This window comes from Rhinoderma darwinii, chromosome 2 (genome assembly GCF_050947455.1).
Source record: "Rhinoderma darwinii isolate aRhiDar2 chromosome 2, aRhiDar2.hap1, whole genome shotgun sequence".
Lineage (NCBI taxonomy): Eukaryota > Metazoa > Chordata > Amphibia > Anura > Rhinodermatidae > Rhinoderma > Rhinoderma darwinii.
In genome coordinates this window covers 434,051,126-434,075,133 of record NC_134688.1, presented here as the reverse complement: position 1 = coordinate 434,075,133, position 24,008 = coordinate 434,051,126, and the positions used below count along the sequence as shown (strand labels likewise).

The window sequence follows — 24,008 nt, the reverse complement described above, 5'->3', positions numbered from 1 at the left end:
CGGCTAACAACACTGAATTTTTCAAATAATAATATAATAATAAATATAATTCTAAAAAAATACAGGGCATCGCCAGGTAATATATGATTGTAAATGTTAGCAACACCGTGATATTCATGTTAACAGTTTTAGACCCTATTTTTCATATCTGTACCAACAACGTAATGCTTGCCTAATGAATAATTTTGCCTGGGGCATTAAGAGTTTAATTAACTGCAAATCCCATATATCTGGCAAGAAATGGAGTAGATCTTGGCAAATATAATCCAACCATCATCCAGTTCTCAATTCTTGGGTGTTGACTTAAAAGCAATCTGTCCAAGTATGTGGTGTGGTGGTTTAACATTAACATTTCTTGGCGAAGGTCTTCACACTTCACATTACTGTGTGTGGCAGGTAATAAATTACATTAAAATATGTAATTCATATTTACTATGTTAAAGGGGGTATCAAGGTTCTAGAAAATAATACAGATCAGAATGAGAGGCTTAGGGAGAGGTTTATTAAGACTGGCATTTTATAATATCGTCTTAAAGAGGCTCTGTCACCACATTATAAGTGCCCTATCTCCTATATACGAAGATCGGCGCTGTAATGTAGGTGACAGTAATGCTTTTTATTTCTAAAAACGATCTATTTTAAACCACTTTATGAGCGATTTTTAGCTTTATGCTAATGAGTTTCTTAATGCCCAAGTGGGCGTGTTTTTACGTTAGACCAAGTGGGCGTTGTACAGAGAAGTGTATGACGCTGACCAATCAGCATCATGCACTTCTCTCCATTCATTTACACTGCACTAGCGATATAGTTATATCGTTATGTGCAGCTACATACACACACTATAACATTACTGTAGTGTCCTGATAATGAACATACATCACTACCAGCCTGGACGTGATGTTTATTCAGAATCCTGACACTTCTGAATCTTTTCTGTGAGATTCCAGCAAGGCAAGCGTAATCTCGTTTGAAATTACAGGTTACATCATAATCTCGCGAGATTACGTTTGCCTTGCTGGAATCTCACAGAAAAGATTCAGAAGTGTCAGGATTCTGAATAAACATCACGTCCAGGCTGGTAGTGATGTATGTTCATTATCAGGACACTGCAGTAATGTTATAGTGTGTGTATGTAGCTGCACATAACGATATAACTATATCACTAGTGCAGTGTAAATGAATGGAGAGAAGTGCATGATGCTGATTGGTCAGCGTCATACACTCCTCTGTACAACGCCCACTTGGTCTAACGTAAAAACACGCCCACTTGGGCATTAAGAAACTCATTAGCATAAAGCTAAAAATCGCTCATAAAGTGGTTTAAAATAGATCGTTTTTAGAAATAAAATGCATTACTGTCACCTACATTATAGCACCGATCTCCTTATATAGGAGATAGGGCACTTATTATGTGGTGATAGAGCCTCTTTAAAGGGTGATATAGGGGATGGAGAGGGCATTGGAAACGTACTTTTTTCTCAGTAATGCAAGTTACACGACTGAGACAATGATGTTCAATTCCCCTGATCGGCCGATTATAAGTGCCACTGAGGCGGGATTTGATGTGCAAGTGGTCCTGTACTGCACGCTGCAAGCCCTGCCCCTCTGCTCTGAGTGACGGCTCTAGTGGTCTCCTGAATGGCCGGTAGAGCCGTCACTCAGAGCAACTCAGAGTGGCACGTTCGACGAGTGAATCATACGTCGGTTTCTTGGTCATGCAACTAAGAAAAAGGCACGATTTGAATTCCCTTCCCCTCCCATATATCATTCAGTAAGCAGTTTTGAGGCCTCAAAACTGCTGACAGGTACCCTTTAATATAAAGATAGCTGGCATTAGATGTGCCTAATTTTATAAGAGGCGCCCTCCACTTATTAAATGATGCGCATCTCTTGCTTGCCCATGCGCCTGAAATGGAAATCTCTGCCAGCTACGACAAGTGGTAGATTTCCGCTATAATTTACGCCAGTTTCTGGCGTATATTATAGTAAATTAAGAAGGCTCCTCTTTACTAAGCCCTGTACACTTTTGGGAAAGGGGCGTAGTTGAATCAAAATGCATCAACAAAAAAAATGCAATAAATATTCTACTTTATATTTTTTTAGGCTCTGTTGACTAAAAGGGGAAATACAATAAGGGTATGTGCACACACACTAATTACGTCCGTAATTGACGGACGTATTTCGGCCGCAAGTACCGGACCGAACACAGTGCAGGGAGCCGGGCTCCTAGCATCATAGGAAGAAAAAAAAAACAGAACCAAGATCCAGCGCTGGGTGTGCGTTAAAAAGGAACTCCTGTTCCAATTTTATTGGTATAACAAAGATAAAAATGATAGAACTATATGGAGTAGTTCTGTGGCAGAGTACAGGAATGAATGTTAGGTGAAGGATAGCAGTAAGCCCTGTTCAAATGTACCTACGCGTTTCTGACACATCTGTGTCCTTATTCATGGCATGTCAGAAACGCGTAGGCACATTTGAACAGGGCTTACTGCTATCCTTCACCTAACATTCATTCCTGTACTCTGCCACAGAACTACTCCATATAGTTTTTTTTTTCTTCCTGTTGTTTACCGCTGGCCGCGCGGGAATCCGGGCGCTGTCTGCACTCAGACACAACTAAACGGTGAGCTGGAGGTCTACCTCCCCCCTCTTCCCCATTCATAAATTTTGTCCTAGCATCATAGTTATGTACGATGCTAGGAGTTCCTGCCTCTCCGTGGAACTGCTGTCCCGTACTGAAAACATGATTACAGTACGGGACAGTTGTCCTGCAGCGAGGCAGGGACTCCTAGCATCGTACATAAGTATGATGCTAGGAGCCCAGCTCCCTGCACTGTGTTCGGTCCGGGACTTGCGGCCGAAATACGTCCGTCAATTACGGACGTAATTAGTGTGTGTGCACATACCCTAATAATACAGACAGGTAAAGAACATGCTGAATATGTGAAATATGGATGTAAAGAATTTGTCCATGTTAGTAGCTGCTGTAACGTCTGTGGTCGCTGACCACAAACTCCTTCCATCCAGTCCACGCCCCTCTCTCCAGAGATGTCTGCACATACGGCCATCCTGTTCCACAGTGACCACAGGGTGCGCTCGAGAGCTCAGTCCAGACTCAAGAAGCCAGAGCACACGCATGTGGGAGATTTAGCTGATTGCTCCCAGAGCACCCTGGGCTATAAAAAGGCCTCAGCCCCTTCCTCCCACGCCTGAGCGTTGTTGTCGTATCCTAAGTTTGTCTTGCAAATGGTCCCCTAGTGTTTACTGTGCCCAGTGTTTCTTGTTCCTGTATCCTGTAACCTGTATCCTGATCTAGTGCCGTGTTGAGCTATTGCCGTGCTTTGCTGTATACCACGCCTGTCCTGCTACTCCACTCCTGATGTCTACCTGCTGCCTAGTCCCAGCCAAGCCAGCCTTGCTACTGTCCGAGCTGCCACAGGTACCCTATATGAACTATAGACTCTGACCTGCGCCCTGTTGGGCAGCTGCCATACTGCCAAGGCAGTACGGCCCTGTGGCTCCACAAACCCTACGTGACAGCTGCATTGACTTACATAATCTATGTATGCAGAACTTTCTGAATAAGAGATTAATGAAGACATGAATTCTATGTGTCAGTAGGTTGAATACTATCATGAGAATGGGAGAAATCCGGGTATGAATACCAACAGTGGTTCACTTCCACTTGGTACACCTAGATGAGAGATTCGGGTCTTTGTTCATTGCCTAAGTTTGGCATGGTGGACTTAACCCTGATTGGCCAGGACAATGTTTGAGCCCTTCTTGCGCCTTTTCTTCCTCTTAGGGGCCCCAAAGGCCTTTCCCTACCTTTATTCCCCCTGATTCTTCCTTTCTTTTTAACCTTTTTCCCTTCCCCCCTCTTCTCGTTTGTTCTGTGTTATCACATTTTTTGTGTCTTTTTGGTTGTTCAGTTTGGTTTTAACTTCTTTTGGTGCAGAGGTGTTGCAGAAAAAGTACACCCCTTCATGGCAACTGTAGACCTTAACGACAGTGACCTCTATTATCAGGACAATGTGCCCTGCCACACGTTAAAAATAGTTCAGAAATGGTTTAAGAAACATGATGAGAAGATCAAGGTGTTGACTTGGCCTCTAAATTCCCCACTTCTCAATCCGATTGAGCATCTATGGGATGTACTGGAAAAACCAGCCCGCTCCATGGAGGCTCCACCTCCAAACTTACTGCTGATAACACCTTTATGCCATATACCACAGGACACCTCCAGAGGTCTTGTGGTGTCCATCCCTAGACGGGTCAGAGCTATTTTGGCAGTACGGGAGGGACCTACAGAATATTAGGAAGGTGGTTTAAATGACTGATCGTGTATGTGTATAGCTCAGAATACTAATATGAACATGGTAGCAGCATTTCCTGTGAACTGTAAAATTATAATACAATCAATAACCTTCAAGAAAATCTGACACGTCTATTTTGTAATCTACACTGAAAAAAGTAACCTATTTCTACAGAGTGTTCAAAATAAGGGCCACCCACTATAGAAATGACCTAAACGATCAAAAGGAAGTAGCGGTCAGTGAACAGCTGACCATTCACATGAGATATCTGTTGACAGATCCAGTCATCTTTGATGGGGGCTATGTAATGTTTGTGGTCCAATCCTGTGGTCTAATCCTTTGTTTCCTAGGAAAATAAGCGGCACCATAGGTGTCTGGCAGAAGCATATCTCCCTCTCCCCATTGAAATAATATGCCCATGTGGCCATGCTGTTTATGGGGTAGTCTAGTATGATTGCTGTGAACTAAACGACCTGCTAGTTAACAACTCCATTTTGTGTATGGCCAGCTTTAGGCAGGACTGTTGTGGCTGCAACATGTCCAGCATGAAACAGATAAAACAAATCACCTTTAATTTCTACATACCTTTACACTGTATTGTTCCTATTGTGACTCCATTTCTGTTTTAGGCAATAAATAGCATTCATTGTCTAAAAACTGTGCAAAGTCGGTAAATCCCACATAGGGAGCGCTCAACCCACACCTTTTGTACAGTGTACGGCTTTACTAATTAGTAGATGAGCGGGTATCGATTAGCACCTTAAATGCTCATCCTTTGTATCATAATTAAGGGGATTATATACAGGTAATCTCGGAAATTGTAAACGTGGAAAACAGCTGAATTTTTAGCTAACACTTTATATAGTATAAAATAGTATATAATTTATTTTTGTGGGGGAACATATGTTCTTTCTCATTTTTACAGCCCATATCGAGGCGTGTCAAAGGAACTTAATTCTGAAGCACCATCAACTTTTGCCAATACCTTCATACAAGGAAACCCATGAGAAAGAAAACATCCATTTCTACGTAGAATCGGAGGTACTATAGGTATCTGCCCAAATAATCAGTGTCAGTTTATTCTGTATGAAGAAGAGGCTTGTCCAGCCTGAAATTTTAACAACTGTACACAATCAAATAATATCCTTATTAATGTTGACTCAAAAACCCCACGGCACCTCCATTGAATATGTAGCACATAGATCAAATATCTAATGGAATTACCAAATAAAACTTCCCTATGAAAGGAGCAATGTAGCATGGCCTTAAATACACTGGAGGGGAGGGACAGTGTTTGTTTGCAATACATATTGGAAAAAATATTAAGTTTGGGCTAGTCTTAATAAAAATCAAGCTGTAAGATGTAAGAGTAACATGCAACAAATTCACTTTTTCTACATTTTGTTATGTTGAGGTCTTGTGCTAAAATAAAATAAAAAATCAAGTTTTTTTTCCCATAATCCTGCACTGAATATCCCATAATGACAAAGTAAAAACAGAATGTTAGAAATTTTTGCAAATTTATTAAAAATGAAAAACTCATATTTTGCATGAACATAAGTATTTAGACCCTTTGCTATGACACTTGAAATTTAGCTCTTTCTAGAGCTGGCCGCCCCACCAAACGAAATAATGAGGGGAGAAAGGCCTTGGTAAGAGAGGTGACAAAGAACCCAATGGTCACTCTGGCTGAACTCCAGAGATCCTGTGTGCAGATGGGAGAAGCTTCCAGAAGGTCAGCCATCACTGCAGCACTCCACCAATCTGGGATTTATGGCAGAGTGGCCAGAATGGAGCCAGTAAAAGACACATGAAAGCCCGCCTGGAGTTTGCAAAAAAGCACCTAAAGAATTCTCAGACTGTGAGAAACAAGATTCTGTGGTCTGATGAAACCAAGATTGAACTATTTGGCCTCAATTCTAAGCATCATGTCTGGTCATCACCATCCCAATACAATCCCTACAGTGAAGCATGGTGGGGGCACCATCATGCTGTGGCAGTGTTTTTCAGCGGCTGGGACAGGCTGACTGGTCAGGGTTGAGGGAAAGATAAATGGAGCAAAGTACAGAGATATTCTTAATAAAAACCTGATCCAGAGTGCTTTGGACCTCAGACTGGGCCGAAGGTTTACTGTCCAACAAGACAATGACCCTAAGTACACAGCCAAGACAACACAGGAGTGGCTAAGGAACAACTCTGTTGTAGCGCTGGCGGCTTCTGACCACCGATGTTCCCCTCCTGCTGGCGGTAACGGCTTAACTGTGCTCACTGGCGCCCACCTCCTCCGGGATGCTGGCGAGCTGTGAGATGTGTCAGGCAGAGAGCACGATCTGCCCGTAGGGTGTGTGCGTGCGCTCTGGCAGTCTATTCAATGGCCAGCCCGCGCACCAGTAAAAGTGCCCCAAACCTAACCCTGTATACCCTGGACTATTAAAGGAACTCTGCCAACTGTCCCAGTGCCTGAGCAACGTTGTACTAACCTATTGTTATCCTGCGGAGGTTCTGTATCCTGTTTCCGTTACCAGTCGGTATCCTGTATCCTATACAGGGGCATAGCTAGGGGTGGGCAAGCGGGGCATGTACCCCGGGCGCAACTAGGTGGTAGTGAAGGGGGGCACCGCAGAGCAGCTGATCGCTGCTGATAGGCGCCCTGTATGTCGGACACCTGCAGCAGCGATCAGCTTTAGGTAGAGCCAGGAGATCATGCAGCGGCATTCTGACTGGGGTCTGTGACGGCCAGGGAGTGGACCAGTCCAGTCACCTGACCTGTCACCTGACCTCACGTCAGTGACATGAGATCAGATGACTCGGGTCAGGTGACTGGACTGGTCCACTCTTAGGCTGTCACCAGGGCCGGCCTTAGGGGTGTGCGAGCGCACAGGGCGCTGCACCCTCCCAGCATGTAGGGGGTGCCACTGGGCTCTGCCTCTACTCTGTGCTATGCTGTTACACACACACGGAGTAAATAACAGCCGAGGAGCAGAGGAGGTAGCTCCGCCCACAGGCCGTCCTGCAAGAAACCTGTGATCCTGTCAGCAAGGAGACATGGTGAGTATCTATGTGTGTATATGTGTGTCTGTGTGTATATGTGCTTGTAGTGGGTATACAGTATGTGTCTCTGTGTTTGTATGTGTATATGTTACAGTGCGTGCGTGTGTGTGTGTGTGTGTGTGTGTGTGTGTGTGTGTGTGTCTGCATGTGTTTATGTCTCTTTGTAAAAGTGTGTGTTCAATATTAAAGTAGAACAGATAAAATGCAGGTATATGTGCTCCCTCCTATATACCCTGCTGCCCCCTATATACTTTGCTGCCCTCTGTATACCCTGCTGCCCCTATATACCCTTCCGTCCCCTATATATCCTGCTGCCCCTTATATAACATGCTGCCATTTATATACCCTGCTGTCCCTATATACACTGCTGCCAATTATATATGATGCTGCCCCTTATATACCCTGCTGCCCCTTATATACCCTGCTGTCCCTATATACCCTGCTTTCCCTATATACCCTGCTGCCCCTATATACGCTGCTGCCCCTTATATACCTTGCTGCCCCTATATATTCTGCTGCCCCTATATACCCTGCTGCCCCTTATATACTCTGCTGCCCCCTATATACCCTTCTGACCCCTATATACCCTTCTGACCCCTATATACCATGCTGTCCTTTATATTCTCTGCTGCCCTTATATATATATGCCCGTGTGTGTGTGTGTGTGTGTGTGTGTGTGTGTGTGTGTGTGTGTGTGTGTGTGTGTGTGTGTGTGTGTGTGTGTGTGTGTGTCTGTGGGTATAGTTATCATTTACGACATTATCTGTATTCAGAGAGTTATTACTGTTATCTGTGGTGTTACATAGGACTGCAGGTAACATCTACTACATTATCTGTTCTCAGAGAGTTATCACTGTGTTATCTGTGGTGTTACATAGGACTGCAGGTAACATCTACTACATTATCTGTACTCAGAGAGTTATCACTGTGTGTTACCTGTGGTGTTACATAGGACTGCAGGTAACATCTACTACATTATCTGTACTCAGAGCGCTATCACTGTGTTATCTGTGGTGTTACATAGGACTGTAGGTAACATCTACTACATTATCTGTTCTTAGAGTTATCACTGTGTTAGCTGTGGTGTTACATAGGACTGCAGGTAACATCTACTACATTATCTGTTCTTAGAGTTATCACTGTGTTATCTGTGGTGTTACATAGGACTGCAGGTAACATCTACTACATTATCTGTACTCAGAGCATTATCACTGTGTGTTACCTGTGGTGTTACATAAGACTGCAGGTAACATCTACTACATTATCTGTACTCAGAGCGCTATCACTGTGTTATCTGTGGTGTTACTAAGGACTGCAGGTAACATCTACTACATTATCTGTTCTTAGAGTTATCACTGTGTTATCTGTGGTGTTACATAGGACTGCAGGTAACATCTACTACATTATCTGTACTCAAGAGAGTTATCACTGTGTGTTACCTGTGGTGTTACATAAGACTGCAGGTAACATCTACTACATTATCTATACTCAGAGAGTTATCACTGTGTTATCTGTGGTGTTACATAGGACTGCAGGTAACGTCTACTACATTACATGTACTCAGTTATTACTGTGTGTAATCGGTGGTGTTACATAGGACTGCAGGTAACATCTACTACATTATCTGTTCTTAGAGTTATCACTGTGTTATCTATGGTGTTACATAGGACTGCAGGTAACATCTACTACATTATCTGTACTCAGAGAGTTATCACTGTGTGTTACCTGTGGTGTTACATAAGACTGCAGGTAACATCTACTACATTATCTATACTCAGAGAGTTATCACTGTGTTATCTGTGGTGTTACATGGGACTGCAGGTAACGTCTACTACATTACATGTACTCAGTTATTACTGTGTGTAATCGGTGGTGTTACATAGGGCTGCACATGAAATCTACTACATTATCTGTACTCAGAGAATTATCACTGTGTTATCTGTGATGTTACATAGGACTGCATGTGAAATCTACAACATTATCTGTACTGGGTGTATATGGGTCTGTTTGTGAACGTGTCTTTTTACTTGTATATATGTGCCTTTTATGTATTTGTATATATTCCTGTCTGTGTATTTATCTGCCGGTGTATGTGTATATGTGTCTGTACGTCTATATATTTACCTGTATGTATATATTACAGATCTGTGTATGTATATTTGCCTGTATGTCTAAATATCTGTCTTTATGTAAAGGATCTGCCAGGCACAGCTTCGGGGTTAACTCCCAGAACTAATCAGTCAGCACCTGAGAATACATCCCTGAGACTGACTCCTGCTTCCACCATTCAGGCTGGCAGGCTTAGGAGTGGGAGAGCCTATCGTAACCTGGCCAGACTCAGCTAGCTCCCGCCCTCGGTCTATTTAAGCCTGCACTTCCTGTCCCTCGGTGCTTGTTATTGCTTGTGTTTCTTTCCTTGTGGTTTCCTGGCCCAGCTACAGCTCCTGCTATTTTTGATCCTGCTCCATACAGACCCTGGCTTACCGACTACTCTTCTGCTTTTCGTTTTGTACCTCGCACACTCCTGGCTTGACTCGGCTCGTTCACCACTCTGGTTGCTCACGGTGTTGCCGTGGGCAACGGCCCCTTTTCCTTGCTTGTGTTCCTTGTATGTTTGTCGTGTTTGTCGTGCACTTACTGAGCGCAGGGACCGCCGCCCAGTTGTACCCCGTCGCCTAGGGCGGGTCGTTGCAAGTAGGCAGGGACAGAGTGGCGGGTAGATTAGGGCTCACTTGTCCGTCTCCCTACCCCCTGCCATTACACTTTATGTATATACAGTATATATGTTCCAGTATGTGCGTGTCTATATATGTGGTTAATTTTTGGTTTGTGTAGGGGGCGGCAATAGAGTCCCGCACAGGGCGCCATCCAACCTTAGGCCGGCCCTGGCTGTCACCAACCCTAGTCAGAAGGAACTCCGCCGCTGCCTGCGCCGCATGACAACCTTGGCTCCTCTGGTAAGTTACGTCAGGCAGAGTGGAGAGTGGTAGCAGTAGGCTACCGCTCACCGCTCTGTTTACAGTGTGGCACTAAGTACAAGGGGGGAGTGTGGCGCTATTTAAAAGGGGGGAAATGTGGCGCTATTTAAAAGTGGGGAAATGTGGTGCTATTTACAAGGGGGGAGTGTGGCGCTATTTACAAAGGGACACCGGGCTGTGTGTGGCACTATCTACAAGTGGGGGAGTGTGTCGCTATTTACAAGGAGTGGAGTGTGCCGCTAACTACAAGGGGGGAAGTGGGCTGTGTGTAGCACTATCTACAAGGGGGGCTGTGTGGCGCTATTTAAAAGGGGAGCTGTGTGTGGCGCTATCTACAAGGGGGATGTGTGTGGCACTATCTAAAAGAGAGGGGCTGTGTGTGGCGCTATCTACAAGGGGGGCTGTGTGTGGCGCTATCTACAAGGGGGGCTGTGTGTGGTGCTATCTACAAGGGGGGCTGTGTGTGGCGCTATCTACAAGGGGGGCTGTGTGTGGCGCTATCTACAAGGGGGGCTGTGTGGCGCTATCTACAACAGGGGGGCTGTGTGGCACTATCTACAACAGGGGGGCTGTGTGGCACTATCTACAACAGGGGGGCTGTGTGGCGTTAACTATAAGGGGGGGGCTGTGTGTGGCGCTATCTACAGGGGGCTGTGTGTGGCCTCTTTCATTTATTTTCTCTTAATTTATTTTTATGTTAACTATGTTATCAACTATATTGCTTGTAAAATGTAGAAATGCTTTTATGCTCGAGTTACATTAAAAAAATTGTGAAAAAAAATTGCACCTCATTGATTTGTAGAGAAAGCAAACATGGCGAGGGGGAAGGAGATGTCGGGAAATAAGTTGGGGGGGGCAATCTGAATCTTTTCACCGGGTGCAGGAGAACCTAGCTACGACTCTGTCCTATGTCCTGCATCCTGTGTCCGTGACCAGTCGGTATCCTGCATCCTGTGTCCGTGACCAGTCGGTATCCTGCATCCTGTGTCCGTGACCAAGTCGGCATCCTGCATCCTGTGTCTGTGACCAGTTGGTATCTTGTACCCTGTGGCCGCTTCCAGTAATCCGGCACCAGCCTTCTCCCAGTAATCCGGCTCCAGCCTTCTTCCAGTAATCTGGCAACAGCCTGCTTCCAGTAATCCGGCACCAGCCGAGTAATCCAGCACCAGTTTGTATCCACTACCTGCAATCTGACTGTAACCAGCTGCCACCATGGTAGCATCTACCCGTGACTGTTTAACCCATCTGGCCAGCAGCTACTCCATTACGGCGGAGTAGCCCAGTGGATCCACAACCCCATTGGACTTACATCTGTGAATATCCTTGAGTGGCCCAGCCAGAGCCCTGACTGGAACTCAATAAAAAATCTCCGGAGAGACCTGAAAATGGGTGTTAACCGACGGTGCCCATCCAACCTGACAGAGCTTGCAAGGATCTGCAGAGAAGAATGGCATAAAATCCCAAATTCCAGGTGCAAAGCTTGTGGCATCATGCCCAAGAAGACTGGAGGCTGTTATCGCTGCCAAAGATGCTTCAACTAAGTACTGAGTAAAGGGTCTGAACACTTATGTCAATGCAAGATTTTAGTTTTTCTCTTTCAATAAATTAGCAAAGATTACTAGCATTCTGTTTTCACTATGTCATTATGGGGTATTGAGTGCAGAATGATGGAGAAAAACTTGAATTGTTTTTATTTTAGCACAAGTCCTCAACAATACAAAATGTGAAAAAATTTAAAGGGTCTGAGGACTTTCCGAATGCATTGTATTTAGAGGCACACTCCTCTTAATAAATTTGTTGCATTTTCAGCTGTCCATGTGCCGCTAAATTAAATCTTTACCATCCAGGAGCTCGCGTAGATTTACGCAGTAATATATGACAGATTCTGGCGTAAATCATAGTAAATGCGGCAGGCTGCTGTGGCCACACCCCCTTCTGCTAAGCTACGCACTCTTTTTTAAAAGAGTCTAGAGCGGCCCGTTTGCAACATTTTTTTGACGTAGAAACGTTGTTACATTTCCCCCTTTGTCACTAAATCCATAGACATCAATATGGAGTTGGTTCCCTTTTGCAGCTAAAACACTCTTCTTGCACTCTTGAGTGTCAGTGGAAATATTTGCCCATTAGTCCAGGGGAGCATTTGTGAGGTCAGACACTGATGTTGGACATGAGGGCCTGGGTCGCAATCTCAATTCTTGTACATCCCAAAGGGCTTGGATGGGGTTGAGGTCAGGACTCTGTGCGAGACAGTCAAGTTCAACTACACAAAACTCCCCCAACCATTCCTTTATGCACCAAAGTTGGAAGTTACAATTGTCCTACATGTCTTGGTAAGATGAAGCCAGTAGCGAATTATCATTAGGGCGTTTCGGGCGGTCGCCCGGGGCCCAAGGCTCCCAGGGGGCCCAAGGCTCCCAGGGGGCCCATGACCGCCCGAACCCCCTCATGCCCAGTGGCGTCGCTAGCACCGGAGGGAGCCCCGGTGCCAGGACCGCACCTGTCAGGCGAGGGGAGCTTCGCTTCTACTTAGCAGCCGTGGTCTGTGCTGCTTTAGAAGCTCCCCCTCCAGCCCCCCTTCCCTGCTCTAAACATCTCTCCTCTGCTGCTAGCTGTCGGGACATGGGGGAGGGGAGACTGTCGGCGGGCTCTGTGTCGTGCTGTGAGCAGGAGAAGAGCTGCAGTGAAGACTTAAAAGGTAAGTGCATGTGTGTTTAATGTCCATATTCATGTATGTTTAATGTCCATATTCATGTGTGTTTAATGTCCATATTCATGTATGTTTAATGTCCATATTCATGTATGTTTAATGTCCATATTCATGTGTGTTTAATGTGTATATTCATGTGTGTTTAATGTCCATATTCATGTGTTTACAAGGTGTACTTTGTGTATAATGTGCATACTCGTGTGTACTTTGCGTACTATGCATACTTTGTGTATAATGTGCGTACTTTGTGTATAATGTGCCTACTTGGTGTACTTTGTGTATAATGTGCATACTCGTGTGTACTTTGCATACTATGCATACTTTGTGTATAATGTGCGTACTTTGTGTATAATGTGCCTACTTTGTGCATAATGTGTGTACTTTGTGTACTGTGCGTACTTTGTGCATAATGTGCGTACTTTGTGCATAATGTGTGTACTGTGCGTACTTTGTGCATAATGTGCGTACTTTGTGCATAATGTGCGTACTTTGTGCATAATGTGGTACTTTGTGTACTGTGTGTACTTTGTGCATAATGTGCCTACTTTGTGTACTTTGTGCATAATGTGCGTACTTTGTGCATAATGTGCCTACTTTGTGTACTTTGTGCATAATGTGCGTACTTTGTGCATAATGTGGTACTTTGTGCATAATGTGGTACTTTGTGTACTGTGCGTACTTTGTGCATAATGTGCCTACTTTGTGCATAATGTGCGTCCTTTGTGCATAATGTGCGTACTTTGTGCATAATGTGCGTACTTTGTGCATAATGTGGTACTTTGTGTACTGTGCGTACTTTGTGCATAATGTGCCTACTTTGTGCATAATGTGCGTACTTTGTGCATAATGTGCGTACTTTGTGCATAATGTGCGTACTTTGTGCATAATGTGCGTACTTTGTGCATAATGTGGTACTTTGTGTACTGTGCGTACTTTGTGCATAATGTGCGTACTTTGTGCATAATGTGCGTACTTTGTGCATAATGTGGTACTTTGTGTACGGTGCGTACTTTGTGCATAATGTGCGTACTTTGTGCATAATGTGCGTACTTTGTGCATAATGTGCGTACTTTGTGCATAATGTGCGTACTTTGTGTACGGTGCGTACTTTGTGCATAATGTGCCTACTTTGTGCATAATGTGCGTACTTTGTGCATAATGTGCCTACTTTGTGTACTTTGTGCATAATGTGCGTACTTTGTGCATAATGTGCCTACTTTGTGCATAATGTGCGTCCTTTGTGCATAATGTGCGTACTTTGTGCATAATGTGGTACTTTGTGTACTGTGCGTACTTTGTGCATAATGTGCCTACTTTGTGCATAATGTGCCTACTTTTTGCATAATGTGCGTACTTTGTGCATAATGTGCGTACTTTGTGCATAATGTGCGTACTTTGTGTACTGTGTGTACTTTGTGCATAATGTGCGTACTTTGTGTACTGTGTGTACTTTGTGCATAATGTGCGTACTTTGTGCATAATGTGGTACTTTGTGTACTGTGCGTACTTTGTGCATAATGTGCCTACTGTGCGTACTTTTTGCATAATGTGCGTACTTTGTGCATAATGTGCGTACTTTGTGTACTGTGCGTACTTTGTGCATAATGTGCGTACTTTGTGCATAATGTGCGTACTTTGTGCATAATGTGTGTACTTTGTGCATAATGTGCATACTTTGTGTACTAGTGTTTAGGTAGTGTTAGCAATAGTTACGGCGCGGCAGGGTGGTGGTGGAGAAGTGGGGCCCAAGTTTGGGTAACAGCCCAGGGCCCATGGTCTTCTTCATCCGCCACTGGATGAAGCATTAGGATTTCCCTTCACTGAAACTAAGGGGCCTGGACCAACCCCTGAAAAACAACCCTATAGCTTTATCCCTCCTCCACCAAACTTTACCGTTGGCACAATGCAGTCAGGCATGTAACGTTCTCCTGGCATTCACCAAACCCAGACTCGTCCATCAGACTGCCAGATAGAGAAGCGTGATTCATCACTTCACAGAACACGTTTCCACTGCTCCAGAGTCCAGTGGCGGCGGCTTTACACCACGCCATCTGACGCTTGGCATTGTGCTTGGTGATGTAGGGTTTGAATGCAGCTACTCGGCCATGGAAACCCATTCTATGAAGCTCCCGAGGCAGTTTTTGTGCGGATATTAATGGCAGAGATTTGTAGCTCTGCAGTCATTGAGCCAGCCGAGTGTTGGCGACATTCGTGCACCTCAGTACTCGGTGACCCCGCTCTGTAACTTTACATGGTCTGCCAGTAATACCACTCACAGGTTATTGTGGAATATCTAAGAAAGTTGAAATTTCATGAACTGACTTATTGCAGCGGTGGCATCTCATTACAGTACCACGCTGGAATTCAGTGATCTCTTTGGAACGAGCCATTCTTTCACAGATGTTTGTACGGGTAGACTGTATGGCGAGGTGCTGGATTTTATACACCTATGGCAATGGGACTGAACAAAACACCTGAATACAATGAGTAAGAGGTGTGTCCCAATACTTATGTCCATATAGTGTAGGATAGACCGAAAGGTATCTATGTACATGTACCATCCATATGGATACACATATGGTATGAAATACCTTGGCATCCACGGTGTAAACTGGCCATAGACATAAGATTTTTATCAGTGGGTCCTAAAAATGCTCCGCTAACAATCTCATGACTATGCCCAAAGGTCCCACCAGCATCTGCTATGGGGTGGGGGAGGGGGAGGGGAATCGGACAAGTTAGATGTGACCTGTCTCTGGGCGCAGCTATAGGGGGTGAAGAGGTAGCAGTTTCAAGTCCTGGTTCTAAAAGCCTCTCTGCCACATAAGAAGACACCAGTATAATGAATGCCACATAGTAGGTGGGTGCCCTTTTACCGATTTTGCATTGGGGCCAAGAAGCTTCAAATTACGCCTCAGGGACTGAGCGCTGGAGGGGGCGGCAACTCATGGAGACGGCTAAGTACAATTTCTGGGTGCGCCCCTGTCTATAGGAGTAATGAACACAGTCGAGTGAGTGCGTTCCTATAGTCTATAATGGAGAGTGCCCGCACATGTATGGCCAAGCTCTCCATTCTTCTTCCCAGTATTCAGTAGATGGGGCACAGGGCCACAAATGCTTGTTTACCACCTAGGCTACCCACGATCAGGCATTTATGGTGTATCCTATAGAGTTGTCACTCCAGGGACCTTCACACAACATTTACCACAATGTGTAGGATTTTCCCATCATGCACACATTATAGAGTGATGTTAGAAGGAGCCGAAATTCTCTGCCAAGTGTTATAAAAATTTTTTTTGAAATCTTCCATCTCATGTAAGAAATTTGTCAGTTGTGATTCTTACCATTGTATCAATATACCCAATTCTGAATTTTTCATTATAGTGACGCAAGTCATTAAAGGGGCATACACTGCAAAATGTCTGGAATAGTCAAAACGACACCCCTCCTTCCCAAATATCATATACGGCAACTGCGGCACTTGTATTTTCTCATATAATAACGGATAAATGTTTACAGATCTGTTACAATTACGGATTGGGTTTACAGTCGCACCAGTACGGGCTTGGTGTAATTATAATGTGGTGACTGAGCCTCTTTAAGGTCGGGTTATCAATGAGAACTTACTTGTTATACTAAGATGAATCTATATTGGACTCTATTGGGAACAGAATCCCTACATGCACCTGAGGCCCCCTGCAGGACTCTCCCTGACATGGAGTGGACAGTCATGTGGACGGACACTACACGCTAGACACACGTGTGCACAAAGTAAACATTCCCGCTGTGGACGTGACATGTGTTATGGGAGGAGCCTGTCACGTGTGAGGGGGTCTATCTTCCTTACTGGGGGGGGGGGATTACACCATAGCCCTCTCAGAGAGGAGGAGGGCGAGTGATTACCCGCCCCCCCTTGGACGTCCCCTTAACCCCACGCACGCCAGGCAGTGGTAGCAGCTGCAGCATAGTCAACTTGTTGCAGGCGGCGCTGTATCTCCAGGACATTAGGGGTTAACGGGAGTCCTGCTGTGGGGATCCGGCGGCGGAAGTCGTGCGCGCTCACAGGATCTGCCGGGATCCGCTGTGTGATCAGTGTGCGGATCTGCTCTCCCGCCGCCCAGCATGTATTCACCCTGGCCGCTGTTGCTGGGATGGACACCGGGGGGATGCTGAACCGCCGGCAAGTGCTGATCGTTACCGGCTGGGTCCTCTCTGTGCTGCTCCGGACTGCGGGGGCTCAAAACGGTGAGTGGGGCCGCCGGGGGCTGCTCCGATGTGTACATATCACAGTGGGTATATATCTGTGTGTGTTTTATATATATATATATATATATATATATATATATATCACATCACAGCTGTCATCTCTATCAGAACTATTCTATAGCACATTGTTCTTATATAGTGATACATTGTACACGTGTGATCTATACATTGTAACAGTTTTGCATTCTTGTGTTTTTAACCTCTTCCTCGCTCCCCTTTGGAGCTCTGCTGAGGTCTATGGAGCCGCTCACAGTAATGTCTCGTTGTAGTGTTGAGAGTTATGACCTCTTCAGATCCATATGGAGACTGTGATATGACATGAGAATTTGTGTTGTGATTCTGCTGAAGTTTGTTGCTTCTATGCCGGGTTTCAGAGTGGGTTTTTACAAATCCCAGAAAATGTAACATTTCATGGACTCCTGTACTAAGCGTTATCATGCCGTGTTTATTGCCATATACATATATCCAGGAGTGGTCCTGACCCGCTGTGTGTGATCCAGCATTGTTATATATTGTGATGTACAGCTGCATGTGTGTGATCCAGCATTGTTATATATTGTGATGTACAGCTGCATGTGTGTGACTATAAGGTATCTTCTATATGTGACCATTGGATATTTTGCAAATAATTTGTGTTTTTTAAAAGGGAATAAGGATTGAAACCAACCACCTGAAACATGTAGATATTTTTTTTTATTGTCTGGTCATATGTTTTTTGTAGTTCTTGTTCCATAGTATTATATAACAGTCATCTGATAGGAATTTTCCACGTAGGGCAAAGGAAATATTAATACATACCGGCTTTTACTGCTGTCAGAATAATTTTCCATGAGAAATTGTTTAGATAGCAAAATATCTGCACATGTATATTGTGTAGGGACAGTGAGAAATCTATCAGTTCTTGACTGGGGCTCATATAGCAGCGTGTTGTAGTTGTAATAAAGATTATTATTATTAGTTGTTTACGGTCCTGGACACAGATGGGGGACACCATATGGCCGAGACGTAAAATTTTTTTGAAGATAAGGCTTCTCAGGAAAGTGGAATTCTTCTTTAAGGCCAGGATCACACACTGTTTTGATGCAGTTTTTGATGCAGTTGTTGGCTCTTTTTGATCTGAGGTCAGGATTAGATCCAAATGGAAGTAAAGATACAAAGTAAAAACTGATCTCCTTTTATTTGTGTTTTGCTTTAAAAAAAAAAAAAAAAGTGACAAAATTGAGACAATTTGCATCAGATCTGTGTGTGTGTGATTCTGGCCTAAGGAAATGTGAGCAGAGGACTGTTTTATTGCTGTAAAGGTATAAAGTGACAGCAGTAATATGCTATAATATAGATGTCTTGTAAAACGTGTCTTCATTGACTTCTAGTAGTCGATGCCCCGACTCTCTTGGAATCCGCGCCAGTCAACTTGGTTAACAGTAAAGTAGAATTAATGTGTTCTCATGGCCTGGGTGATATTGATTTCTAAGCTCCAGTCCAGATTGTGACACTGCTCTGTTATCAGTCCTCAGACTCCTTCTGCTCTGTCCTGGCGAGGACGTAGTGGCACAGAGGTGGCAGTGTCTCCTTTCTGTAATAAAGCAGTAAATGCAATAAATTCTGTTTTTTTTCTGACGGAATAAATAGCTCACTCGACTGCGCTATTGATTCCGTTAAAGCGCAACCCTCTCTCAACGGTGGTAAACGGAAACCATTAGCCAAGTATCCGTCACCATTGACATCAATGGTTATGCAAGCAGAAGCTATGGCTTCCATTGAGGGGTTCCTCCAACAAAAAGCTCAGATGGAACCCCTGAACGGAATGACGACGCTGATGTGAACAGGCCCTTAGTTGGTACGGATTTCCCAAAATCTCCTATAAATTCGAAACTGGTCCCTTTTTTTTTTTTTTTTCAAAATAAACGCACCCCCTAGTAGACTTGATTTACAAATGTATATTGTGCTGAAGCTTCAGGCAAGTTGGTTGTTAATTGATAGTGCACTTAGTGGAGCGAGCCATGTCTGCTCAGGGCTGGATCAAGTGGATATATCTTTAGTCACTGGGATAGCGTAGAACGTTTCCAGTAACAGTAATCTGCTAATCTGACACAATTTCTGGCATTCACTGCGCAATATACTTAGCAAATGAATGTAAGTGATGGAGAGGGTTGTAAATTTCACAGCAGTCACTTTACAGCATAGCAGCCAATGATTGCAGCGTTGGCCTTAGAAGTCGCTTTGTAAGAGGTTATAGACTTTATTTTACACATACTCTATTCACATCAGATTAATTTCCATTTCTAGTCGGTCTTCAGCTACAGAAATTTGGCATTATTTGTAGCCTTGTTTTTTTTTTGTATGACTATTGATCACTTCTTAAAGGGATTTTCTACTTTAGGACATATGCAAAAAGATGATCTAACCCACAAGCCAGCTATTCTAGACTTTAACATTTTATCATCTATCCATCAGAAAAACTTATCAAAAGAAGCCTTCTCCCCAAACTACTTGATCTACTGGGGGTAACTGCAAGCGGACAGATATTTCTCCTGCTCGAAACCTAGAATTACACGACGGCTATTTAAGTGCATGGGCGAGCATACACACTTTTGCTGAGTTCTTCCGAGTGGGAACTGGTCTTACCAGAGGCTTTCCGTTCTGGCTAATGGGACTTTAACTTTAAGCGGATTCCATCCGCAATGTGTGGCACTTGGTCCGTAAACAGCAATGCATCAGTTCTGTAAGGCCCATTTCAGGAATGAGTCACAATACACAATGTGTCTGTCCCAATTGTCACATAAGACTAAGCTCCAGAATATAATAGTTGTAATGTTTTATATAAATAGAACTCAACACTAAATATGTTGTAAGTTTGTTGCATAAATTATGTACAAATGTAATGTCCATTTCTTTTTTTATAGACTTAAAGGGAATGTGTTGCCAGCAAAAAATGTATTTTTTTTTTTTTTTTTAGTTAAACAATTAGTGTATAGGTGATTAAACATTGTTCTAATGTTTTTTTTATTTTTTTTCACGAGTCAGGAAATATTATAAATTGGATTCAATTTATAATATTTCCCATTGCTGGTCACTAGATGGAGCAATTCCAAAAATTGCAGCATTGCATGTGGTAAAGCAACCACATTGCTTTATGCTGCAAAATTGGGAAAAAAATCCCTCGCTCTAGTGAGCTCTGAGAATCCCCCCCTCCTTTATCCTGGCTAGTGCCGGGAGAAACGAGGGGATTGAACGGTCAAACCTCCTACACTGTGTGTCGCCATTTTTTGAGCTAACACAGTGTAGTAGGTTAACATACACTAGTAAACACACACTGAAACATGAACATACATAGAAATAACTTACCTGCTCCAGTCGCCGCCGCTCCCTCCGGACCGTCCGTTCCGTCTGCTGCCGCTGCTCCATGTGCACAAGTCCGGAAGCCGCGACCGGAAGTAGTAATCTTACTGTCCGGCCGCGACTTCCGGTCCACAGTAAAATGGCGCCGGACTGCGCGCATTTCAAATTGAACTGTGTGGGAGTGGCGCATGCGCAGTTCCCACACAGCGGCGTACACGAAAGTGGATGGAACGGGCCCCGTTCGCATTCACTATGGGACTGTGGCTGCCGTATTCCATGTCTGTATGTGTCGTTAATCGACACATACAGAAATGGAAAAAAAAATGGCAGCCCCCATAGGGAAGAAAAAGTGTAAAAATAAAAAAAAGTAACACACAAATAAATACAAACGTTTTTAATAAAACACTAACATCAAACTGATATAAAAAAAAATATTTTTGGTGACACTGTTCCTTTAAGCTTTACAATATGGACCCGGAAAGGTTTTGCACCCATGTATTGTGGTAGTCTTACCAAAGGAGAGCTGTGTAGTTTTTCTGCAACACACATAGCATATGAGCATCACCAAAATAACATTCTGTATTGGACTAAGGCTTCGTTCACATTTGCGAAAGAGCTTATTTACACGAGTGTGTTAAACATCTCCGATCTATGTAATTCAATGTGACCGTTCACACAGCCGTTGTTTCAGCCGTTCTTTTCGTGCATCACACATCCCTCCATAGACTCAACTATGGGGGATGCGTGACATCACGTCCCGCAGCGCTGAGCATGGATACACCTCGGACATGAAAAACGGCAGTTCATGTCCGAGATGAGCAGTGCTCGTGTGAATCAGGCCTAAGGGTCCCGTTCTGATGGAGCTTCCGGTTTGCATCACCATCATTTCAATGGTGACAGATCCGGTGCCAATGGTTTCCGTTTGTCTCAGTTGTGCAAGGGTTCTGTCGTTTTGACGGAATGAATAGCACAGTAGACTACGATATTGATTCCGTCAAAACGACAGAACCCTTGCACAACTGAGACAAACGAAAACCATTGGCACCGTATCCACCACAATTGGAATCAATGGTGATGCAAACAGAAAGATATGGTTTCAGTTAGGGAAGGAACGTCAGAACGGGACCGTGGTGTTCAGATGTGAACAAAGCCCAAGCTGTCCACATAAAAAAATAATAATAATAATAATATATTTAATATTTCTCTCTTCTAACGACTTGTATCTACCCAGTGCATGCCAAAAAAAGGGCTATGGACCATGGATAGTTATCAAAATGAAAACTTAAGTGCCTTGATCTCCTATCAGTGTTTGTCCCTTGGGCTATGTGACTGCTTAGTAACCCGTCCATGCTTTTAGTCCATTTGTAAATAAGAGGATAATCACTGGGGTGTTGTTTGGGAGCCCATCTGTCCACGACTCTGTCTAGGAGCCAGCTGAGCATTTGATGTACTTATTTTCAAAGGAAAATAGACTTGCGAAATGTTTAAAGCGGGTCGTAAATGCAGATTTTTGGTTGGTTGTTTTGTGAGAGGAAAAAACATGGGCTTATTCTATAAGATACATCTGACCAGTAGAAACCGTGCGTATACTTCATGACCCATGTGTCCTTTCAAGGCCAGGATCACAGTTTTTGAGGATTTTTATTTTTTTTGGGCGCTTTTTTTATTTATTTTTTTGAGCCAAAGTCAGAAGTGGATCTGAAAGGCAGGAAAGGTATAAAAAAAGACTGATGCATCTCCTTACTTTTGTGTTCACTCCTGTGTTTGGCTCAAAAACTGAACTAAAAACGACATAAAAAACTGTGTGTGATCCTGGCCAAACTGGGACTGCGGAAGCTGCAAACTGCGTCTCAAAGTAACTGGTCATGGGTCTCAAGACAGCGGCACCCTCGTGAGTTGTGCACAGATTATAGCAGATACTGAGAGACAGATACATGAGACAATACCATACAAACAACAATCTACCATAAACCTACAGGGCGTCCAGCATATCTGAGATGGAACAGCTTCCATCCGAGACACATAAAGAAATCCATCATCTACAGCCAGGCTCTGCGCTACATACGGATCTGTTCAGACAGTGAAGACAGAAAACAACACCGGCTATCACTGAGGAATACATTCTTACAACAGGGATACCATCCAAGGATTATAGATGATCAGATCTACAGAGCAACAAGAACTCCAAGGAGCAATCTTCTGGAGAACAAAAAGAAGGAAGACAACAGCAGGGTTCCCCTAGTGGTCATATACAACCCCCAAATGAACATCTTGAGGAAAATTGCTTCTGATCTCCAACCTATATTTAACAAAGACAGAAAACTGAAGGAATTATTCCCGGATTTACCACTCCTTGCCTACAAACAGTCACCAAACCTAAGGAATCTCCTGGTCAGAAGTCCCTCTCATCACCATCAGAGACTGGCACTTTTCCTTGCAACAGTAGAAAATGCAAGACCTGTACCAACATCTGGTCATCAAACACCATCCAGATACCAAACACGCAGCAGGACTATAAAATCACTGTCACGTTCTCCTGTACATCCTCCAATGTAGTGTACATGATCCTGTGTACAAGGTGCATCAATAAAGGAATCTACATTGGAGAAACAATACAAAAACTACAAACCAGGATGAATCTTCACAGACATACAATAAACCAGGAGGTGGATACACCGGTGGGAAAACACTTCTCTGGACCTGATCACAGTTTGGCAGATTTAAAGGTCCTAATACTGAAGGGTCATTTTAAAAACAACAGAGAAAGAGAAAAATTTGGGAATTCAAGCTGATGATAAAATTCCAGCCATTGACACAAGGCCTCAATCTAACACCAGGATTTATGAGCCACTACATGACACACGTCACATCCCCCATCAGACTGACGACAGATCCCTATAAGTCATCACCCCTATAACCTCAGTTTTATTGCCTTGGGTTATCTTAATGATGTATCACCTCATGTACTAATTGTCTTTGTGCAACATCTTAAATGTTGTGCTTTTTTCTAAGTCATTCATTTGTAAACTGCCTGAAGAAGGGGCCTGTGTGCTCTGAAAGCCGCATATAGAACTTTTATGGTTAGCCAATAAAGGTATCATACCTACTATACTTTTGTCTTTTTTGACACAAAAGTATTTAACATTTCACTAGGTCAATCCAAAACCCTCCTAGCCTCGCCCTATTGCTTTTGTGTTTTGCATCATTGTCTTGCTGCCTACTCCAGTTACACTATTCCTTATGGACAGATGACTTTGACTTTTTCCTCTTGGGGTTTATTCAAACATGGCGTTTAGATGTAATTTACTACAGCGGACTAAGTTTAGAGTCCAACATGGACTGTACTAT

At 43.8% G+C, this 24,008-nt stretch overlaps 1 protein-coding gene across 1 annotated transcript in view; it reads left to right on the top strand.

Moving 5' to 3' along the window:
* Positions 1 to 17,009: 17,009 nt before the first annotated feature.
* The window catches only part of DCBLD2 (discoidin, CUB and LCCL domain containing 2), a 68,053-nt gene continuing 61,054 nt past the window's right edge, over positions 17,010 to 24,008 (top strand). The window contains exon 1 of the mRNA XM_075854441.1: positions 17,010 to 17,300. Coding sequence (XP_075710556.1) covers positions 17,207 to 17,300 — 94 coding nt within the window. The 5' untranslated portion in view covers positions 17,010 to 17,206. The remainder of the gene's footprint in view (positions 17,301 to 24,008) is intronic.